General features: G+C 58.3%; 1 protein-coding gene across 2 annotated transcripts in view; it reads right to left on the bottom strand.

The window, feature by feature from the left end:
* The window catches only part of OLFM2 (olfactomedin 2), an 88,546-nt gene that overhangs the window by 57,181 nt on the left and 14,129 nt on the right, over positions 1 to 17,236 (bottom strand). Inside the window, exon 1 of one of the 2 annotated variants that reach the window (XM_037887707.2) lies at positions 16,904 to 17,115. The exons of the other annotated variant lie outside the window; for it this stretch is intronic. Within the exon in view, the coding sequence (XP_037743635.1) occupies positions 16,904 to 17,041 (138 nt within the window). The 5' untranslated portion in view covers positions 17,042 to 17,115. Of the gene's footprint in view, positions 1 to 16,903; positions 17,116 to 17,236 lie in introns of those variants that run through there. 2 annotated transcript variants of the gene reach the window in all.

The following is a 17,236-nucleotide window of genomic DNA, read 5'->3' as shown; positions in this document are numbered from 1 at the left end:
GGGGGCAGTTAACCCCTGGGAGTGTGTGACCAGAGAGAAGGACTTTTGCAGTAACAGGGTCCCCCGGGGGATTGCAGCAAGCGGTCCCAGGGGCGGAGGAGTCTGCAGCTCGACCCTGGCAAAGAGGTGGTGACCTCAAGAAGGACTGGCACACGAGGGGCTTTTCCTGGAAACCGTGGACAGCTGCCCGGCCTGCGAGTGGCCAGCAGGGAGATGTACGCTAAACGCCTTAAGAGCGACCTGGTGGAGCTGTGCAGGCAGAGGGGGCTGCGCATCGGGAGGTCCACCGAGGAACAGCTGATTGCCCAGCTGGAGGAGAGGGATCGCTTGGATGACCCGATCCCTGTCCCGGAGGGAAGCCGCCCGGCGGACGCAGCGTGGGCCCTGGGGCCTGACCGGGCTGGGAGGGGTCAGACTGCTGCCAAGGACACCCCGAGACCCTTCCTACCTATGCCTGGGGGAGGGGCTGGGGGAAGCCCAGCGAATACCGAGGGCACCCTGACCCCAGCAGCCAGCAGGGGATCCTCCCGGCGGAGCTCCCCATCCCTGGAGCGGATGCGGCTGGAATGGGAGAGGGAGAGGAAAATGAGGGAGCTGGAGGATCATGAAAAACAACGTCAACATGAGGAGAAACAACGTCAACATGAGCAGGAGGAGGAGGAGAGGGAGCGTCAGGAGAAGGAGAAACAAAGACAGCATGAACTGGAGCTGGCCAGGCTGAGGAGCAGTGGGGCCCCGGCTGCGGTGAGTGCGGGGGGACCCCAGACTGCAAAGAGCTTTGATAAGTGCTTCCTGGCCCAGCGGAAGGAGGGGGAGGACATAGATAGCTTCCTGACGGCCTTTGAGAATGCCTGCGAGATGCACAGGGTTGACCCTGCAGACAGGCTCCAGTTCCTCACCCCCTTACTGGACCCCAAAGCCGTGGAGGTGGACAGCCGGATGACAGGGGCGGAGGCAGGGGACTATGAACTGTTCAAACAGGCCCTGCTCCGTGAGTTTGGGCTGACCCCCGAGATGTACCGGAGAAGGTTCCGGAGTCAGCGTAAAACGCCTGAGGCCACCTACCTACAACTGGTCAACAGGATGCAGGGATATGCCCGCAAGTGGACAGCGGGGGCCCAAACTAAAGAGGACCCGCTTGACCTGATCGTACTGGAGCACCTGTATGAACAGTGCCCTTCCGACCTGAGGCTGTGGCTGGTGGACAAAAAGCTCGCGAACCCCCAGCACGCAGGGCAGCTGGCCGACGAGTTTGTGAACCGTCGGTCCGGGGGTAGCCGGGAGGAGTCCCAAAAGAACAGGCCCCCCCCCCGATGCAGAGAGAGAGTCACCATGGGGCCTCCCAGTGGGGAAATAGGGAGAACCTGAGCTGCTATCACTGTGGCCAGAGAGGCCACGTACGGACCCAGTGCCCCGGGCTCAGGGACAGACTGAGCAGACCCAACCTACCCAGGGTTAACTGGGTAGGGACCCAGCTGGACGAGGGGCAGATGACCCAGGCAAGGGGGGCTGCCAGCTTACCACCTTACGGGGGTGGGTGGGACCCCATTCAAGGTGCCCGTGGCAAGGGTACACCTGAAATGGGGGGCCGAGGAGGGCCCCAAGGACGTGGGGGTGCATCACCATTTGCCCACTGAGGTTTTGATGGGGGGAGACCTAGAGGACTGGCCAAGCAACCCCCAGACCGCCCTGGTTGAGACCCGTAGCCAGAGCCGGCGAGGGGCACTGCACCCTGACCTTGGGGAGGGTACCACACTGGAGGCGCAGGACCCTACTCTGGTGGGGAGGGAGCGCCGAGGGGCACGGCTCAGAGAGGCTGAGGCCTCAGACCCGGCCAATGAGAGGGAGCCGGTCCCCATCCCTTCCCCAGCCGCTGAGTTCCAGGCCGAGTTGAGGAAAGATCCCTCCTTGCGGAAGCTCAGGGACCTGGCCGACCTCAGGGTGGGATGGACCATGAGGAGAGGCTGCCAGGAGAGGTTCCTGTGGGAGAAGGGGTTCCTGTACCGAGAATGGGCTCCCCCAGGGGAAGGGGAGTCCTGTGGGATCAGGAGGCAGCTGGGGGTCCCCCAGAAGTATCGCTGCCAGCTCCTGTCCCTGGCCCATGACATCCCCCTCGCAGGGCACCAGGGAATCCGGCGCACCCGGCAGAGGTTGCTACAGAACTTTTACTGGCCCGGGGTCTTTACCACCGTCCGGCAGTATTGCCGATCCTGTGACCCCTGTCAGAGGGTGGGGAAGGCCCGGGACAAGGGGAAAGCGCCTTTGAGATCTTTGCCCATCATAGAGGAGCCTTTCCAGAAGGTGGCCATGGACATCGTGGGGCCTCTCAGCAAGACGACCCGGTCAGGGAAGAAATACATTCTGGTGGTGGTAGATTTCGCCACCCGCTACCCCGAGGCAGTGCCCTTAGCTTCCATTGAAGCAGACACCGTGGCAGATGCGCTCCTGACCATTTTCAGCCGAGTGGGGTTCCCCAAGGAAGTCTTGACAAACCAAGGCTCCAACTTCATGTCGGCCCTGCTCCGGTGCTTGTGGGAGAAATGTGGGGTCCGGCACAACTGGGCCTCAGCTTATCACCCCCAGTCCAATGGGCTGGTGGAGAGGTTTAACGGGACGCTAAAGATGATGCTGAAAACCTTTATGAACCAGCACCCGCAGGATTGGGACAAGTACTTACCTCACCTGCTGTTCGCGTACAGGGAGGTGCCCCAAGAGTCTACCGGATTTTCGCCTTTCGAACTGTTATATGGAAGGAGGGTGAGGGGCCCCCTGGACCTGATGAGAGACGAGTGGGAGGGGAAGGCCACTCCCGATGGAGAGTCAGTGGTGGAGTATGTCCTGATCTTCCGAGAGAGACTGGCTGAACTCATGGGCCTGGCCAGGGAGAATCTGGCCAGAGCCCAGAGGAAGCAGAAGGTCTGGTATGACCGCACGGCGCGGGCCCGTGCCTACGCCACCGGGGATCAGGTGATGGTTCTCATCCCCGTGAGAAAGAACAAACTACAGGCCGCCTGGGAGGGCCCGTTCAAGGTCGTCAAGCAGCTCAATGAGGTAAACTATGTGGTGGAGCTGTCGAACCGGGCCCACCACCGCCGGGTGTACCATGTGAATATGATGAAGCCATATTATGCCAGGGGGAATGTGGTGTTAGCTGTGTGTGGTCAGTGGGAGGAGCAGGGAGATGACCCTTTAGTAGATCTATTCCCTGGGACCAGAGCTGGTTCCCCCCAGAAACAATTCCCCTCTCGGATCAGCTAACCCCTGCCCAGCAAGCTGAGATCGGGGGGTGCTGCATCCGTACCGACAGCTGTTTTCCAGCCAGCCTGGACGCACTAATCTGACTGTCCACCGGGTGCAGACAGGGTCACACCCGCCGATAAGATGCTCCCCCTTCCGAGTCACAGGGACAACTGCTCAGGACCTGGAAAGAGAGGTCCGGGACATGCTGGCTTTGGGGGTGATCCAGCCATCGGCCAGCCCTTGGGCCTCGCCGGTGGTGCTGGTCCCCAAAAAGAACGGGTCGGTCCGGTTCTGTGTGGACTATCGGAAGCTCAATGCCATCACTGTATCTGATGCCTACCCCATGCCCAGGCCGGACGAGCTCCTAGACAAGCTGGGAGGAGCTCGGTACCTTACCACCATGGACCTTACAAAGGGCTACTGGCAAGTGCCGTTGGATGCAAATGCCCGGCTGAAATCGGCCTTTATCACCCCTCTGGGGCTCTATGAGTTCCTGACCCTGCCTTTCGGCCTCAAGGGAGCGCCGGCCACCTTCCAGCGCCTGGTGGACCAGCTACTGAGGGGGATGGAGAGTTTTGCCGTGGCGTATATTGATGACATCTGTGTCTTTAGCCAGACCTGGGAGGACCACGTGACCCAGGTTAGACAAGTGCTGGACCGACTCCAGGGGGCTGGGCTGACTGTAAAAGCGGAGAAGTGCAAGGTGGGGATGGCTGAAGTATCTTACCTGGGCCATCGGGTGGGGAGCGGCCGCCTAAAGCCGGAACCGGCCAAGGTGGAGGTGATCAGAGACTGGCCCGCTCCCCACACCAAAAAGCAAGTCCAAGCCTTTATTGGGATGGCAGGATACTACCGAAGATTTGTGCCCCACTTTAGCGCCATCGCCACCCCCATCACGGAGCTGTGCAAGAAGGGGAAGCCAGACAAGGTGGTCTGGACCAAGCAGTGCCAGGAGGCTTTCCGGGCGCTGAAGGAGGCTCTGGTCAGTGGCCCAGTTCTGGCAAACCCAGACTTTGACAAGCCCTTTGTGGTGTTCACCGACGCCTCAGACACGGGACTGGGGGCGGTGTTAATGCAGGAGGATGAAAAGGGGGAGAGACACCCCATCATGTACCTGAGCAAGAAGTTGCTACCCCGGGAGCAACACTACGCGGCCATCGAGAAGGAGTGCCTGGCCATGGTGTGGGTCCTCAAGAAACTAGAGCCCTATCTCTTCGGGCGACACTTCACCGTGTACACCGACCACTCTCCCCTGACCTGGCTGCACCAGATGAAAGGAGCCAACGCCAAGCTCCTGAGGTGGAGCCTGCTCCTGCAGGATTACGACATGGACGTGGTCCACGTGAAGGGAAGTGCCAACCTGATAGCGGATGCGCTGTCCCGGAGAGGGGGCCCCGAACTTCCCCAGGTCACTGGTCACAGTGACCCCGCTCAGCTCAGTCTCAAAGGGGGGAGAGATGTGACGATGTGACGCAGCAGGGAGGGGGGAGTGTTGACCTGGGAATGTGCCCTGGGGAAGGGAGACCTGAGAGCCTGTCACCTGAGCCAGGAGGGGGAGGTGAGACCTCTGCCCAGGAATGTGGACGGAGGCTGCAGGAGGGAGCCTGCTGGGGGTGTTTAGTTTCAGTTTGGGGCTGGGGGTAGGAACGCAGGGAACCCCAGGGCTGGGGTCTAAGCTCCCTGCTCCCCCAGAAGGACTTGACTGAGGGGTCCTGGTGGTACCCACAAGCTCTGTTTTGGACTGTGTTCCTGTTGTCCAATAAACCTTCTGTTTTACTGGCTGGCTGAGAGTCTCAGTGAATCCCAGGAAGAGGGGTGCAGGGCCTGGACTCCCCCACACTCCGGGCCACCAGGCGCTGTACATTATGTATTAGGTGTATTACAGTAGCACCCAGTAGCCCGTTATAGACCAGGCCCCCCCACTGTGCAGGGTGCTGTACATTAGTTATTAGGTGTATTATGGTAGTGCCCGGGAGTACCAGCCATGGCCAAGGCCTCATCGTGCTGGGTGCTGCCCAGAAAATAACCGGCACCCCCTGGCCCCGTTGCACTCAGCAATCAGAGGTTTATGGTCATCCCCAGTATGCGGCTGTATCCCTGACCTGGCTAGCAGACACTAATGGACCCATCCATCATGAACTTATCTCCTCCTCTTTCAAATCCAGTTATACTTTTGGCCTTCAGAGCATCCCCTGGCAAGGAGTTCCACAGGTTAATCATGTGTTGTATGAAGAAATACTTCCTTTTGTTTGTATTAAAACTTCCTGCCTGTCCATTTCCTTGAGTGACCCTAGTTCTTGTATTTTTGTTTCCAGTGCCATGATGCCCTTTCTGAGATGAGGTGGAGGGGTGGGGGATCAGAACTGGGCATAGTATGCAGGCTGCGGGCGAACCAGGGATTTATACAGTGGCATGATGATATTTTCTCTCTTGACTAAGAGTTCCTACTGAGCGTTTCTGACCACTGCTGGGCACTGCACGGCCACTCCCCCAGAACAATCCCCGTTGAGTCCAAGACCTTTCACGTGGGTGCTACCAGCTAATTTAGCATTCAGCCCTGTCCTCTTCAGAGCTACCCTTTCCATAACGGTCAACTCTGACCAGTCCCCTCCTCCTGCCTCCTCAAGACTGGACGGGCCCAGTTCTCAGGCTTTCCTCACAGGTCATGTTTTCTAAATTGCTGCTCCCTGGAGCCTTCCAAAGGGCACTGACACCGAATGCCCCTTACTCCAGTGGGTCAGAGAATCAGCCTCTTCCAGGGGCCAGGACCCACCATTCACAGCGCCGGTCCTAGAGAGGCACAAACTAAGATCGGGGCCCTGTCATGCCAGGCACTGCACAGACACTGCAGGGTCTAAATGCGTGGATGAGAAAACGGTGTAGGCAGGAGGGGTTCCAATTTATTAGGAACTGGGGAAACTTTTGGGAAAGGAGGTGCCTATACAGGAGGGATGGGCTCCACCTAAACCAGATTGCTGGCACTTAACATTAAAAAGGTTGTAGAGCAGTTTTTAAACTAAGGGCTGGGGGAAAGCAGAGAGGTGCGGAGGAGCACGTGGTTCAGACAGAGACATCCCTTAGGGGAGGATCTATTAATGGAGATTCTCTATGTCCTAGTAAGGGGGAGAGGATGGAAGATGATAAAATACAGGTAGGATCTGATGAGAAACAGTCAAATGAAAAAGAGTCTCATTCAATTACATCATGCAATGGCAGACAGCTAAAAAGTGACAAGTTCTTAATGTGCTTATATCCCAATGCTAGAAGTCTAAATAACAAGATAGGTGAACTCAAGTGCCTCGTATTAAATGAGGATATTGATCTAATAGGCATCACAGAAACTTGGTGGAATGAGGATAATCAATGGGACACAGTGATACCGGGGTACAAATTATATCGGAAGGACAGAACAGGTCGTGCTGGTGGGGGAGTGACACTATATGTGAAAGAAAGCGTAGAATCAAATGAAGTAAAAATCTTAAATGAACCAAACCGTACCATGTGTCATGGGGTAGCCGTGTCAGTCTGTATCCACAAAAACAACGAGCAGTCCGGTGGCACCTTAAAGACTAACAGATTTATTTGGGCATGAGCTTTCGTGGGCTAGAACCCATTTCATCGGATGCATGGAGTGAAAATTACAGCTGCAGGCATTATTATACTGATACATGAAGAGAAGGGAGTTACCCCAAGTGGAGAACCAGTGTTGACTGTACCACAGAGTGTCTCTGGATAGCAATTCCATTCTCGAGTAATAAGACTATAGCAGTAGGGATCTATTACCGACCACCTGACCAGGATGGTGACAGAGACTGTCAAACGCTCAGGGAGAGTAGAGAGGCTATTAAAATAAAAAACTTAATAAATAATGGGGGATTTCAGCTATCCTCAGATTGGCTGGGTCCATGTCACCTCAGGCCGGGATGCAGAGATAAAGTTTCTTGACACCTTAAATGGCTGCTTCTTGGAGCAGCTAGTCCTGGAACCCACCAGAGGAGAGGGAATTCTTGATTTAGTCCTAAGTGGAGCACAGGATCTGGTCCAAGAGGTGAATATAGCTGGACCGCTTGGTAATAGTGACCATAATCTAATTAAATTTAACATCCCTGTGGCGGGGAAAACACCCCAGCAGCCCAACACAGTAGCATTTAATTTCAGACAGGGGAACTCCACAGAAATGAGGAAGTTAGCGAAACAGAAATTAAAAGGGGCAGCACCAGAAGTGAAATCCCTGCTAGCTGCATGGAAACTTTTCAAAGACACCATAACAGAGGCTCAACTTAAATGTATACCCCAAATTAACAAACATAGTAAGAGAACCAAAAAAGTGCCACAGCGGCTAAACAACAAAGGAAAAGAATCAGCGAGAGGCAAAAAGGCCTCCTTTAAAAAGTGGAAGTTAAATCCTAGTGAGGAAAATAGAAAGGAGCATAAACTCTGGCAAGCGAAGTGTAAAAACACAATTAGGAAGGCCAAAAAAGAATCTGAAGAACAGCTAGCCAAAGACTCAAAGTAATAGCAAAAAAAAATTTAAGTAGATCAGAAGCAGGAAGGCTGCTAAACAACCAGTGGGTCCGCTGGATGATCGAGATGCTAAAGGAGCACTCAAGGACAATAAGGTCCTTGCAAAGAAACTAAATGAATTCTTTGCATCAGTCTTCACGGCCGAGGATGTGAGGGAGATTCCCAAACCTGAGCCATTCTTTTTAGGTGACAAATCTGAGGAACTGTCCCAGATTGAGGTGTCATTAGAGGAGGTTTTGGAACAAACTGATAAATTAAACAGGAACAAGTCACCAGGACCAGATGGGATTCACCCAAGAGTTCTGAGGGAACTCAAATGTGAAATTGCAGAACTACTAACTGTGATCTGTAACCGATCATTTAAATCAGCTTTTGTACCGAATGACTGGAGGGGAGCTAATGTGACGCCTATTTTTAAAAAGGGCTCCAGAGGAGACCCTGGCATTTACAGGCCGGTAAGCCTGACTTCAGTACCGGGCAAACTGATTAAAATGATAATAAAGAACAATATTGTCAGACACAGAGATGAACATAATTTGTTGGGGAAGAGTCAACATGGTTTTTGTGAAGGGAAATCACGCCTCACCAATCTACTAGAATTCTTCGAGGGGGTCAACAAGCATGTGGACAAGGGGGATCCAGTGGATATAATGTACTTAGATTTTCAGAAAGCCTTTGACAAGGTCCCACAACAAAGGCTTTAAAGCAAAGTAAGCTGTCATGGGATAAGAGGGAAGGTTCTCTCATGGATTGGTAACTGGCTAAAAGACAGGAAACAAAGGGTAGGAATCAATGGTCAGTTTTCAGAATGGAGAGAGGTAAATAGTGATGTCCCCCAGGGGTCAGTTCTGGGACCAGTACTATTCAGCGTATTCATAAATGATCTGGAAAAAGAGGTAAAACAGTGAGTAAAAATTTGCAGAGGATACAAAATTGCTCAAAAGAGTTAAGTCCCAGGCAGACCGCAAAGAGCTACAAAAGGATCTCACAAAACTGGGTGACTGGGCAACAAAATGGCAGATGACATTCAATGTTGATAAATGCCAAGTAATGCACGTTGGAAAACATCGTCCCAACTATACATATAAAATGATGGGGTCTAAATTAGCTGTTAACACTCGAGAAAGAGATCTTGGAGTCCTTGTGGAGAGTTCTCTGAAAACATCCACTCAATGTGCAGCGGCCATCAAAAAAGCGAACAGAATGTGAGGAATCATTAAGAAAGGGATAAATCATAAGACAGAAAATGTCACACTGCCTCTATATAAATCCATGGTACACTCACATCTTGAATACTGCATGCAGATGTGGTTGCCCCATCTCCAAAAAGAGAGATTGGAATTGGAAAAGGTTCAGAAAAGGGTAACAAAAATGATGAGGGGGATGGAACGGCTTCCGTATGAGGAGAGATTTTTGCAAACTGAAAAGTCCCAGTTTTATTAGAGACGACTAAGGGGGGGGGGCTACGATTGAGGTTATAAAACCATGACTGGTGTGGAGAAAGTGAATCAGGAAGTGTTATTTACTCCTTCTCATAACACATGAGCTAGGGATCACCAAATGAAATTCATAGGCAGCAGGTTTAAAACAAATAAAAGGAAGTATTTTTTCACACAACGCACAGTCAACCTGTGGAACTCCTTGCCAGAGGATGTTGTGAAGACCAAGACTATAACAGCGTTCAAAAAAGAACTAGATAAGTTCCTGGAGGACAGGTCCAACAATGGCTAGTAGCCAGGATGGGCAGGGAAGGTGTCCCTAGCCTCTGTTTGCCAGAAGCTGGGAATGGGCAACAGGGGACGGATCACTCGATAATTGCCCTGTTCTATTCATTCCCTCTGGGGCACCTGCCATTGGCCAATATCAGAAGACAGGATATTGGGCTAGATGGACCTTTGCTCTGACCCAGTCTGGCCGTTCTTATGGCACAGGAAGAGCCAGAGCCTGCCCCAAAGGATTGAGAGAGGTCGCCTAGGGGCACCCAGCAGCAGATCGGTCTCCTGATTCCCAGCCCAGTGCCCTGCACTCGACCACATCATCTCACGTGAAACAGCTGCTCTATCCTAGTCCAGCACGGGCTGCATGTCAGTCGTGGGCGACACACTTCACCAATCCAGTTTGGGGTGAAGGATGCTATATAAAAAGGTGGGGCCAGACCCCCCACTGCCCTCCCCCTTTGTTTGCACTAGTGCAGAGGGGGCATAATCCTTCCACTCGTGTGAACAACTGCACAAGGCAGCTGAGACTCTGTCCCCAGAACTAAGGGCCGAGCGCTGCTGAGGAGCACGCGGACGAGACGGCCCGTTCCAGCCACATCAGCAGCGTTACTTCATCCCGAGCAATGATTTTGCAAGGAACACCACTGAGTGCCTAGCGATTAGCCAATTACTGTAAAGCAACAACTGCTTCACCGGGAGTGACACTAATGACCCTGCCACACAAGCACTGACCGTGTAGTACCGGGGCGGTTCCGCGTGACATGAGCCAGCCCTGGGCCAGATCCGCAGGCAAAGCTGCCCCGGACGAGCCGGCTGCATTCAGGCCCGAAACGCGACTCTAGGCACTTGGGAGCTGGGGGTTGGGCATTCCCAGGGGCGCACACGGGACATGTTTGCCGCATGAGCCAGCAGCGTGGAAGCGACTGGGGCGAGCAGTGGCCAACGCCAGGTGCCCCAGAGGGATTGAACGGAACAGGGAATCATCAAGTGATCCGTCCCCTGTCGCCCACTCCCAGCCTCTGGCAAACAGAGGCTCGGGACACCATCCCTGCCCATCCTGGCTAAAAACCATTGATGGACCTATTCTCCATGAACGTATCTAATTCTTTTTTGAACCCTGTTATAGTCTTGGCCTTCACAACATCCTCTGGCAAGGAGTTCCACAGATTGACTGTGCATTGTGTGAAGAAATACTTCCTTTTGTTTGTTTTAAACCTGCTGCCTATTAACTTTATTTGGTGACCCCTAGTGATTGTGTTATGAGAAGGAGTAAATAACGCTTCCCTATTTACTTTCTCCACACCAGTCATGAGTTTATAGGCCCCGTTACAGCAACGAAATACACCGAGCAAGATCTGATTGAACACGAAGCCAACGACACCTCAACCATGAGTTAGAAAATGGGAGAGGCAGGATGGTCGGCTGGCCTGGGACTCAGGCCTCCTGAGTTCTCCTCCAGTTTCTGGCAGTGCCCTGCTCTGTGCCTCAGTTTCCCCTTCCATCCTCTCTCTTTGGACTCTGAGCTCTTTGGGACAGGGTCCATCTCTTGCTGTTTCTGCAGCACCTGGCATAACAGCACCCCCCTCATCTCATTCAGTGTCTCTAGGGGTCACTGGAATATCTACAATCTCCTGTGTCGAGGACCCTGCCAACTCCAAAGAGGGGCTCATGCAAAGGAGCTCAGTAATTACAAGGTTAAGAGGCACGGCCCAGGTTCCCACCCGGCCCCCAGCCCAGCCAGCCAAGGGGTCCCGCTTGAGGGGGCAGGCAGCAGCCCCGCCCCGCACTCTCCCCCAAGCTGGTGACTTCCCAGTACTTTCCCATTTGGGCAGCACGCAGCCTTCCCCGCGATCCAGAGGTATTTCCATGCAGAAGGAGGGCGGCCTGCAGGCTTTTAATAGCATTCGCACGCAGCAGCTCTCCGGGAAAGGCAGGAGCTGGCATGGGGTCGCCTGCGTCAGCTCTTAATGTGGAAGGAAAATCTCTGCCAGGAGCAGTTATTGGCTGGCTGGAGCCAGATGCTGGGAGGATGTTTGGCAGGAGGAGCAGCCTGGGGCACGGAGGCAGGCGCTGGGCTGGAGGACGGGCAGAGAGCCGGAGCCCCCATAGCCAGGAGAACTGAGAGGCTACCAGGGGTACGACTGTGCTGGCCCCGTGTGCCCAGTCAGAGGGAGAGCCGGAGGGCCGTGTTCCCCCTGTCGTCTGACCGGAGGGCCGAGCGCGAGAGGAGGAATCCAAAGACAAACCCAGCTGGAGCCGCAGCTGGAGCCGCGTTGGCTCCTGGAAGTTGGAATTACACAACGCAGACAGCTTTGAAGACAAGTCTGATCATCTGGAGAAGAACCATCCAACAAGCCCAATGCGTGGCCATGGAGGAGACCTATTTCCCCCACATAGCTCTCTACCTGGGGCGGCGCAAGCAGGGGACCCGGAGATCAGGACTCCTGGGTTCTTCCATGCTCTGCCAACAACGCCATCTGTGCTCACGGGCAAGTCACTTAACCCCTCCATGGGGACAATGGGCTGATCCAGCTTTGAGGGCTCTGGATGAAGGCTGCCAAAGCTACCAGGGGCGCCCAAAACTCCTCCTCAGACCCACTTGGAAACTCCAGCCCCAGCCCCCGGCTGTGTGGGGGTCTCAGGCCATTTCTGGTGTAATGGGACAGCCAGCAACTCAGAGCTCAACAGAGCCGCTAGCCAGGGATCCAGGCCGGCCTGCATTACCTCAGTAGACCCACAACAACAGTGGGTTGTGGCTACATGGTCTAGACAAGGACTGAGACCCAGGACACCTGGGTCAATTCCTGGGTCTGCCACAGGCTTATTTACATTGCAACAGCATCTAGATAACCGAGATCGGGCCCCCGTCGCGCCGGGCCCTGCCCAGACGCACAGCGACCGAGATGGGGGCCCCGTCGCGCCGGGCCCTGCCCACACGCACAGCGACCGAGATGGGGGCCCCGTCGCGCCGGGCCCTGCCCACACGCACAGCGACCGAGATGGGGGCCCCGTCGCGCCGGGCCCTGCCCACACGCACAGCGACCGAGATGGGGGCCCCGTCGCGCCGGGCCCTGCCCACACGCACAGCGACCGAGATGGGGGCCCCGTCGCGCCGGGCCCTGCCCACACGCACAGCGACCGAGATGGGGGCCCCGTCGCGCCGGGCCCTGCCCAGACATACAACCACCACAAAGTCTCTCTCTCTGTTTTGTCACAGTGGGGCGCTGATCCCCACTTATGGCTGCTGCAGGAACGCAGATAAGGGAAGCACCGGTGGGTGTTTGCGTGAGAGCCGAGTTTACTTGGCCCGTCCTGCGGCATGCTGGCTTCTGGCCCAGAGACGCACCCCAGGCTGTCCTGCGCCTGGCTCCCGCGGGCCCGAGCAGGGAGATAAGAGGAGCTGTCCAGAGCACGGCGGTCCTGAAACACTGAGTTAGCACCACCAGCCGGAGCCGACCACGCGTGCCAATGCCAGGGCAGACGGGACCAGGCTCCCGGCTGAGCCCAAGCCGACAAGGGGGTGTTTGATGGGCCCGAGGGGGCCTGGGGAGGGAGTGGGGAGGTGAGGGAATCTAGCTCTGCCCCCGCAGGGCACCCCATTGGGAAACATGCCAACTCCACTGGCATCACCCCATCAAACAGCTTCGAGCCGCCGGCCAAGTCAAACCACAGGTGCCCTGGCTGGGGGGGAGGGGAGGGGGTGGTTTCCCGAATGTCGGCGGACGCAGGTCCCCGCGACAGGGCGCTGCAGGCAGCCCCAAGGGGGGTCCAGACCCAGAGCCCAGCGAGGCATTTCTGGCTGAGCTTGCAGCAGGCCAGCAGGCATGGGAACAACCGGGGAACACACCCAAGGGCTCGTGTGCACGCCCCGGTCTGTGCGCAACACGTGTGCACACACGTGCGTGTCCATGACCCACTCCTGCTGCCCCGTCTCCCGCTCACACCACAGCAATCGCCATGGAAACCTGCCACAGGCAGAGGGCACCACACTCAGCAAGAGGGGCTGCCCCACACCCAACAGCTATGGGGGGCCGCCACAGCGAGCAGCGAGTGCCCCACGGGGAGGGACTATGAGCAAAACGCCTGATCCGGAGGCTGCCCGTTACAGTGAGAGATTTTACGATTGACGGACGGGGTGGACAGACAGCAAGCAGAGAACAGGGAACGGCAGCAAAGCCGGGCACGGGGGGTCAGAGCACACAGCATGGTGCCCCCAGACGCGGCGGCTGCCGCCTGCTCTGCGTGGCCACGGCTGGTGCCCAGTCGAGGAGCAGGGCTCAGGACACTGCCTCCCGGGGCCCCGCGCTCCAGCCCCGGCCGACGGGTGCATTAACACAAACTCACTCACGGCAGGCAGCCGCCAGCACCGGGGAAGGAACCCAGGCGTCCTGCAGGCAGGCAAGTGGATCATTATTCCCTACGCAGCCCCAGCGCGAAGGCAGCCCGCGCTACAGGGTGCTGCCAACCACCAAGCCGGCAAACCAAACCGCGCCCCCGGAGCCGGGGCTTCAAACCAGCCTGGGCTAAACATGACGACCCCACCCAGAGCGCTTCCCCTCAGTGCCAACGCCCCAGGAAGCTGCAGCCCCAGGAAGCCGCCTGCAATGTGTGACCCCCCGCCCCAGCAGAGCCAAGGGAGTGGTGCCCATTCACACCGGCGCAGCCCCCAGCCCCCGCCGGACCAGGCAGCTTGCACAGGAGACACAAATCAGCAATTTAGGGCTTGGGTGAGGGTGGGGGGGGCACGGGAGGGCCCTTACAATCACTTTCCCCCCTGCCAGCCCCAGGGTGCTTTGCTCTCCAGGCTGTGCTCTGGGGCAGGGAAAATTCCCCCCACAGTCACTGCCCCACCCCTTCCACAGGGCCAGCACCCACACAGCCCAGCTCCTTGGGGGGTTAGCAACCTCTACCACACCCTCCACACTCGTTAGGGCCGTAACTGGGGTTAACGAGGATCTGAGCAAGCTGGGCCAGCTTCACACCAGCCACTTCCCCTGAGCTGCTCCCAATCCACACAGAATCGGGGCCATTTCTTCCTCTCCAGCAGCGGCGGCAGGTCCCCCTGCAAATGCCACACGGGACCCACAGTGGGCCCAGAGTCCACCCCCCACCTCCCTCATCCCCAGCCCCTCCAACTCCCTGCAGTCCCCTCACCCCCAGCTCCTCCAATCCCCCCTCCAGCTCCCCAAACCCCCTGCAGTACCCTCCCCAGTACCTGCAACCCCGGATCTCCCAGCCCCCTGCAGCCCCCTCATCCCCAGCTCCCCATCCCTGACTCCCCCAGCCCCCTGCAGTTCCCCCCACCTCCCCCAGCAGTTGTGTCCCACCCAGCTCCTCCAACCCCAGATCTCCCAGTCCCCTGCAGCCCCCTCAGCCCCAGCTCCCCCAGCCCCGGACCTCCCAGTCCCCTGCAGCCCCCTCAGCCCCAGCTCCCCATCCCTGACTCCCCCAGCCCCCTGCAGTTCCCCCCACCTCCCCCAGCAGTTGTGTCCCACCCAGCTCCTCCAACCCCAGATCTCCCAGTCCCCTGCAGCCCCCTCAGCCCCAGCTCCCCCAGCCCCGGACCTCCCAGTCCCCTGCAGCCCCCCCTCAGATCCCACAGTCCCCCCCCCCAGCTCCTCCAACCCCAGATCTCCCAACCCCCTGCAGTCTCCCGCAGCTCCTCCAGCCCGGGATCCCCCAAACCCCTTGCAGCCCCCTAATCCCCAGGTCCCTCATCCATGGCTCCCCCAGCCCCCTGCAGTCCCCCCCGCAGCTCATCCAGTCCGGGATCCCCCCAGCCCCCTGCAGTCCCAATCCCCCACCCACTCGTCCAGTCCAGGATCCCCCAGCCCCCTACAGTCCCCTGCCCCCCCCACCAGCTCATCCAGTCCGGGATCCCCCAGCCCCCTGCAGTCCCCTGCCCCCCGCACCAGCTCATCCAGTCCGGGATCCCCCAGGCCCCTGCAGTCCCCTGCCCCCCCCCCCCCCCAGCTCGTCCAGTCCGGGATCCCCCAGCCCCCTGCAGTCCCCTGCCCCCCACACCAGCTCATTCAGTCCGGGATCCCCCAGCCCCCTGCAGTCCCCTGCCCCCAGTGTGTTGAGTTGGTTTGGAGCAGACAGGTTTCGGACGCCGTATCTGAGCAGTCGCGGGAGGACCTGACACCCGGCTCGGGGAAGGACACACGAGCCGAGACAGCTCCAGTCCAGGAGTGAACAATTCTCCCCAACGAGGCCCCAAGGTGCACAGGAGAGAGGCAGCGGGCGCATCCCATCGCAAAGCCTGGATCACATCCCCAGCCCATGGCTGCCCCGAGGGGTCGGGCTGCTGGCTCTCTGGCTGGCAGAGCCGGGACCCCCTGGGCCGGAGCCCATAATTCAAGCCAGAGAAAGCGCAAAGTCTCTGGCGCATCCAGTGGGCGCAGAATCGACTCGGGCAGGCGCGAGGTTGCCAGTGCGAGGGGCTGGGGGGCATGGACGGCTGTCCTCCTCTTTTCGGGGGAGGCTTTTTCAAGCAATTAAGGAGCCCCAAGCGGGCCCCGCCCAGCACTGCCCCACTCCGAGCCAGCTGCCAAGAGCCGCGAGCGGCCGGCCGAGCCTGGGGGAGCCCCGGGCGCCTCCAGCCCTGCTCTGGCTCCTCAGGAGACGGAGCTGCTCAGCCCGGCGGGAGTCATTTAACGAATTGGGGGGGCAGGGGGGGCTACAGTTCGTTCAGTGCCTGCAGCACCTGCCTCCCAGAGGGGCTGGCTGGCAGGGTCACTGGCACTGCCCCATCAGCTCCCCTGCAGCAGCCGGGGGGCCACCAGCCCCTCGCCTGGTCTCCCGCAGGGGCCAGCGCCGGCTGCCTTGTGGGGGGGATCCACAGCAGGGACGTGTCTCTCCACCGTGCCATGGGTGCAGGAGGGTCTGAAAATCCCGCTCCACCCCACAAAGGGAACCGGAGCCAAAGGGGTCTGGAAACGCAGGAGCGTGACCGCCGGGGCCCCAGCCGGGCTCAGCACCGCGCTCAGACAGATGGGAGCGAACGCTGCAGCCAGTAAATCTGTAACAACCAGCCCCCGCCCCCCACAACGATGGGGACCCGCAGCACAGAGCAGCCGCTCGTCTGTTGTCCCCCCAGGGGTCCCGCCCTGCTCAGCCCCAGCGCACTGCTCTCCGGGGGGGGGGGGGGGGCTCTCCAGGCAAAGTGGGGGGGAGATCAACGGCAGGGGGGCAGGGAGCAGAGAGGCCGGGGCATCCCCCACCAGGCTGGGGCGAAACGCAGACGGCCCCATTAGGGTCCCTGCAAAGGCAGCCGGACACGGACAGACCCGGACTCCCCCGAGTCAGCCGCCCGGCAGCGTGCGGGGCACCCGGACGGACGGACGGACAGACAGACACCCCCCCACACACACACACACACCCCCAGCTGCTCACGTGGGCACCTGGCCATAGGGACTCACGATTTTCTCTGAGGTGCCAGCCCGGGAGATCGTGGTGCCGTTGAGCCCCACCAGGGAGGGCAGCGTCTGCGACATCCAGTTGGTGACCATGGCCATGGTGCTGAGCACAGCTCCGATCTTCAGCAGCGGCACGGTCATGTCGGCCCCTGCCTCATCCCCCCTCGGTGGGGCGGCAGCCTGCTTCCCGACCCTCGGCCCCCAGCCCGGGGAGCCCCCGCGCGCCCCCGCTCACCAGCCGGCCCCCCAGCCTCCTCCGGGACTGAGAGCGAGCCGGAGAGAGCCGCACGGCTCCGCTCCCGTCCTTATAAAGCGCCCGGCTGGAGCGAACCCCCG

This window comes from Chelonia mydas, chromosome 20 (genome assembly GCF_015237465.2).
Source record: "Chelonia mydas isolate rCheMyd1 chromosome 20, rCheMyd1.pri.v2, whole genome shotgun sequence".
NCBI classification, from domain to species: Eukaryota; Metazoa; Chordata; order Testudines; family Cheloniidae; genus Chelonia; species Chelonia mydas.
This window is presented reverse-complemented; position numbering and strand designations above follow the sequence as displayed.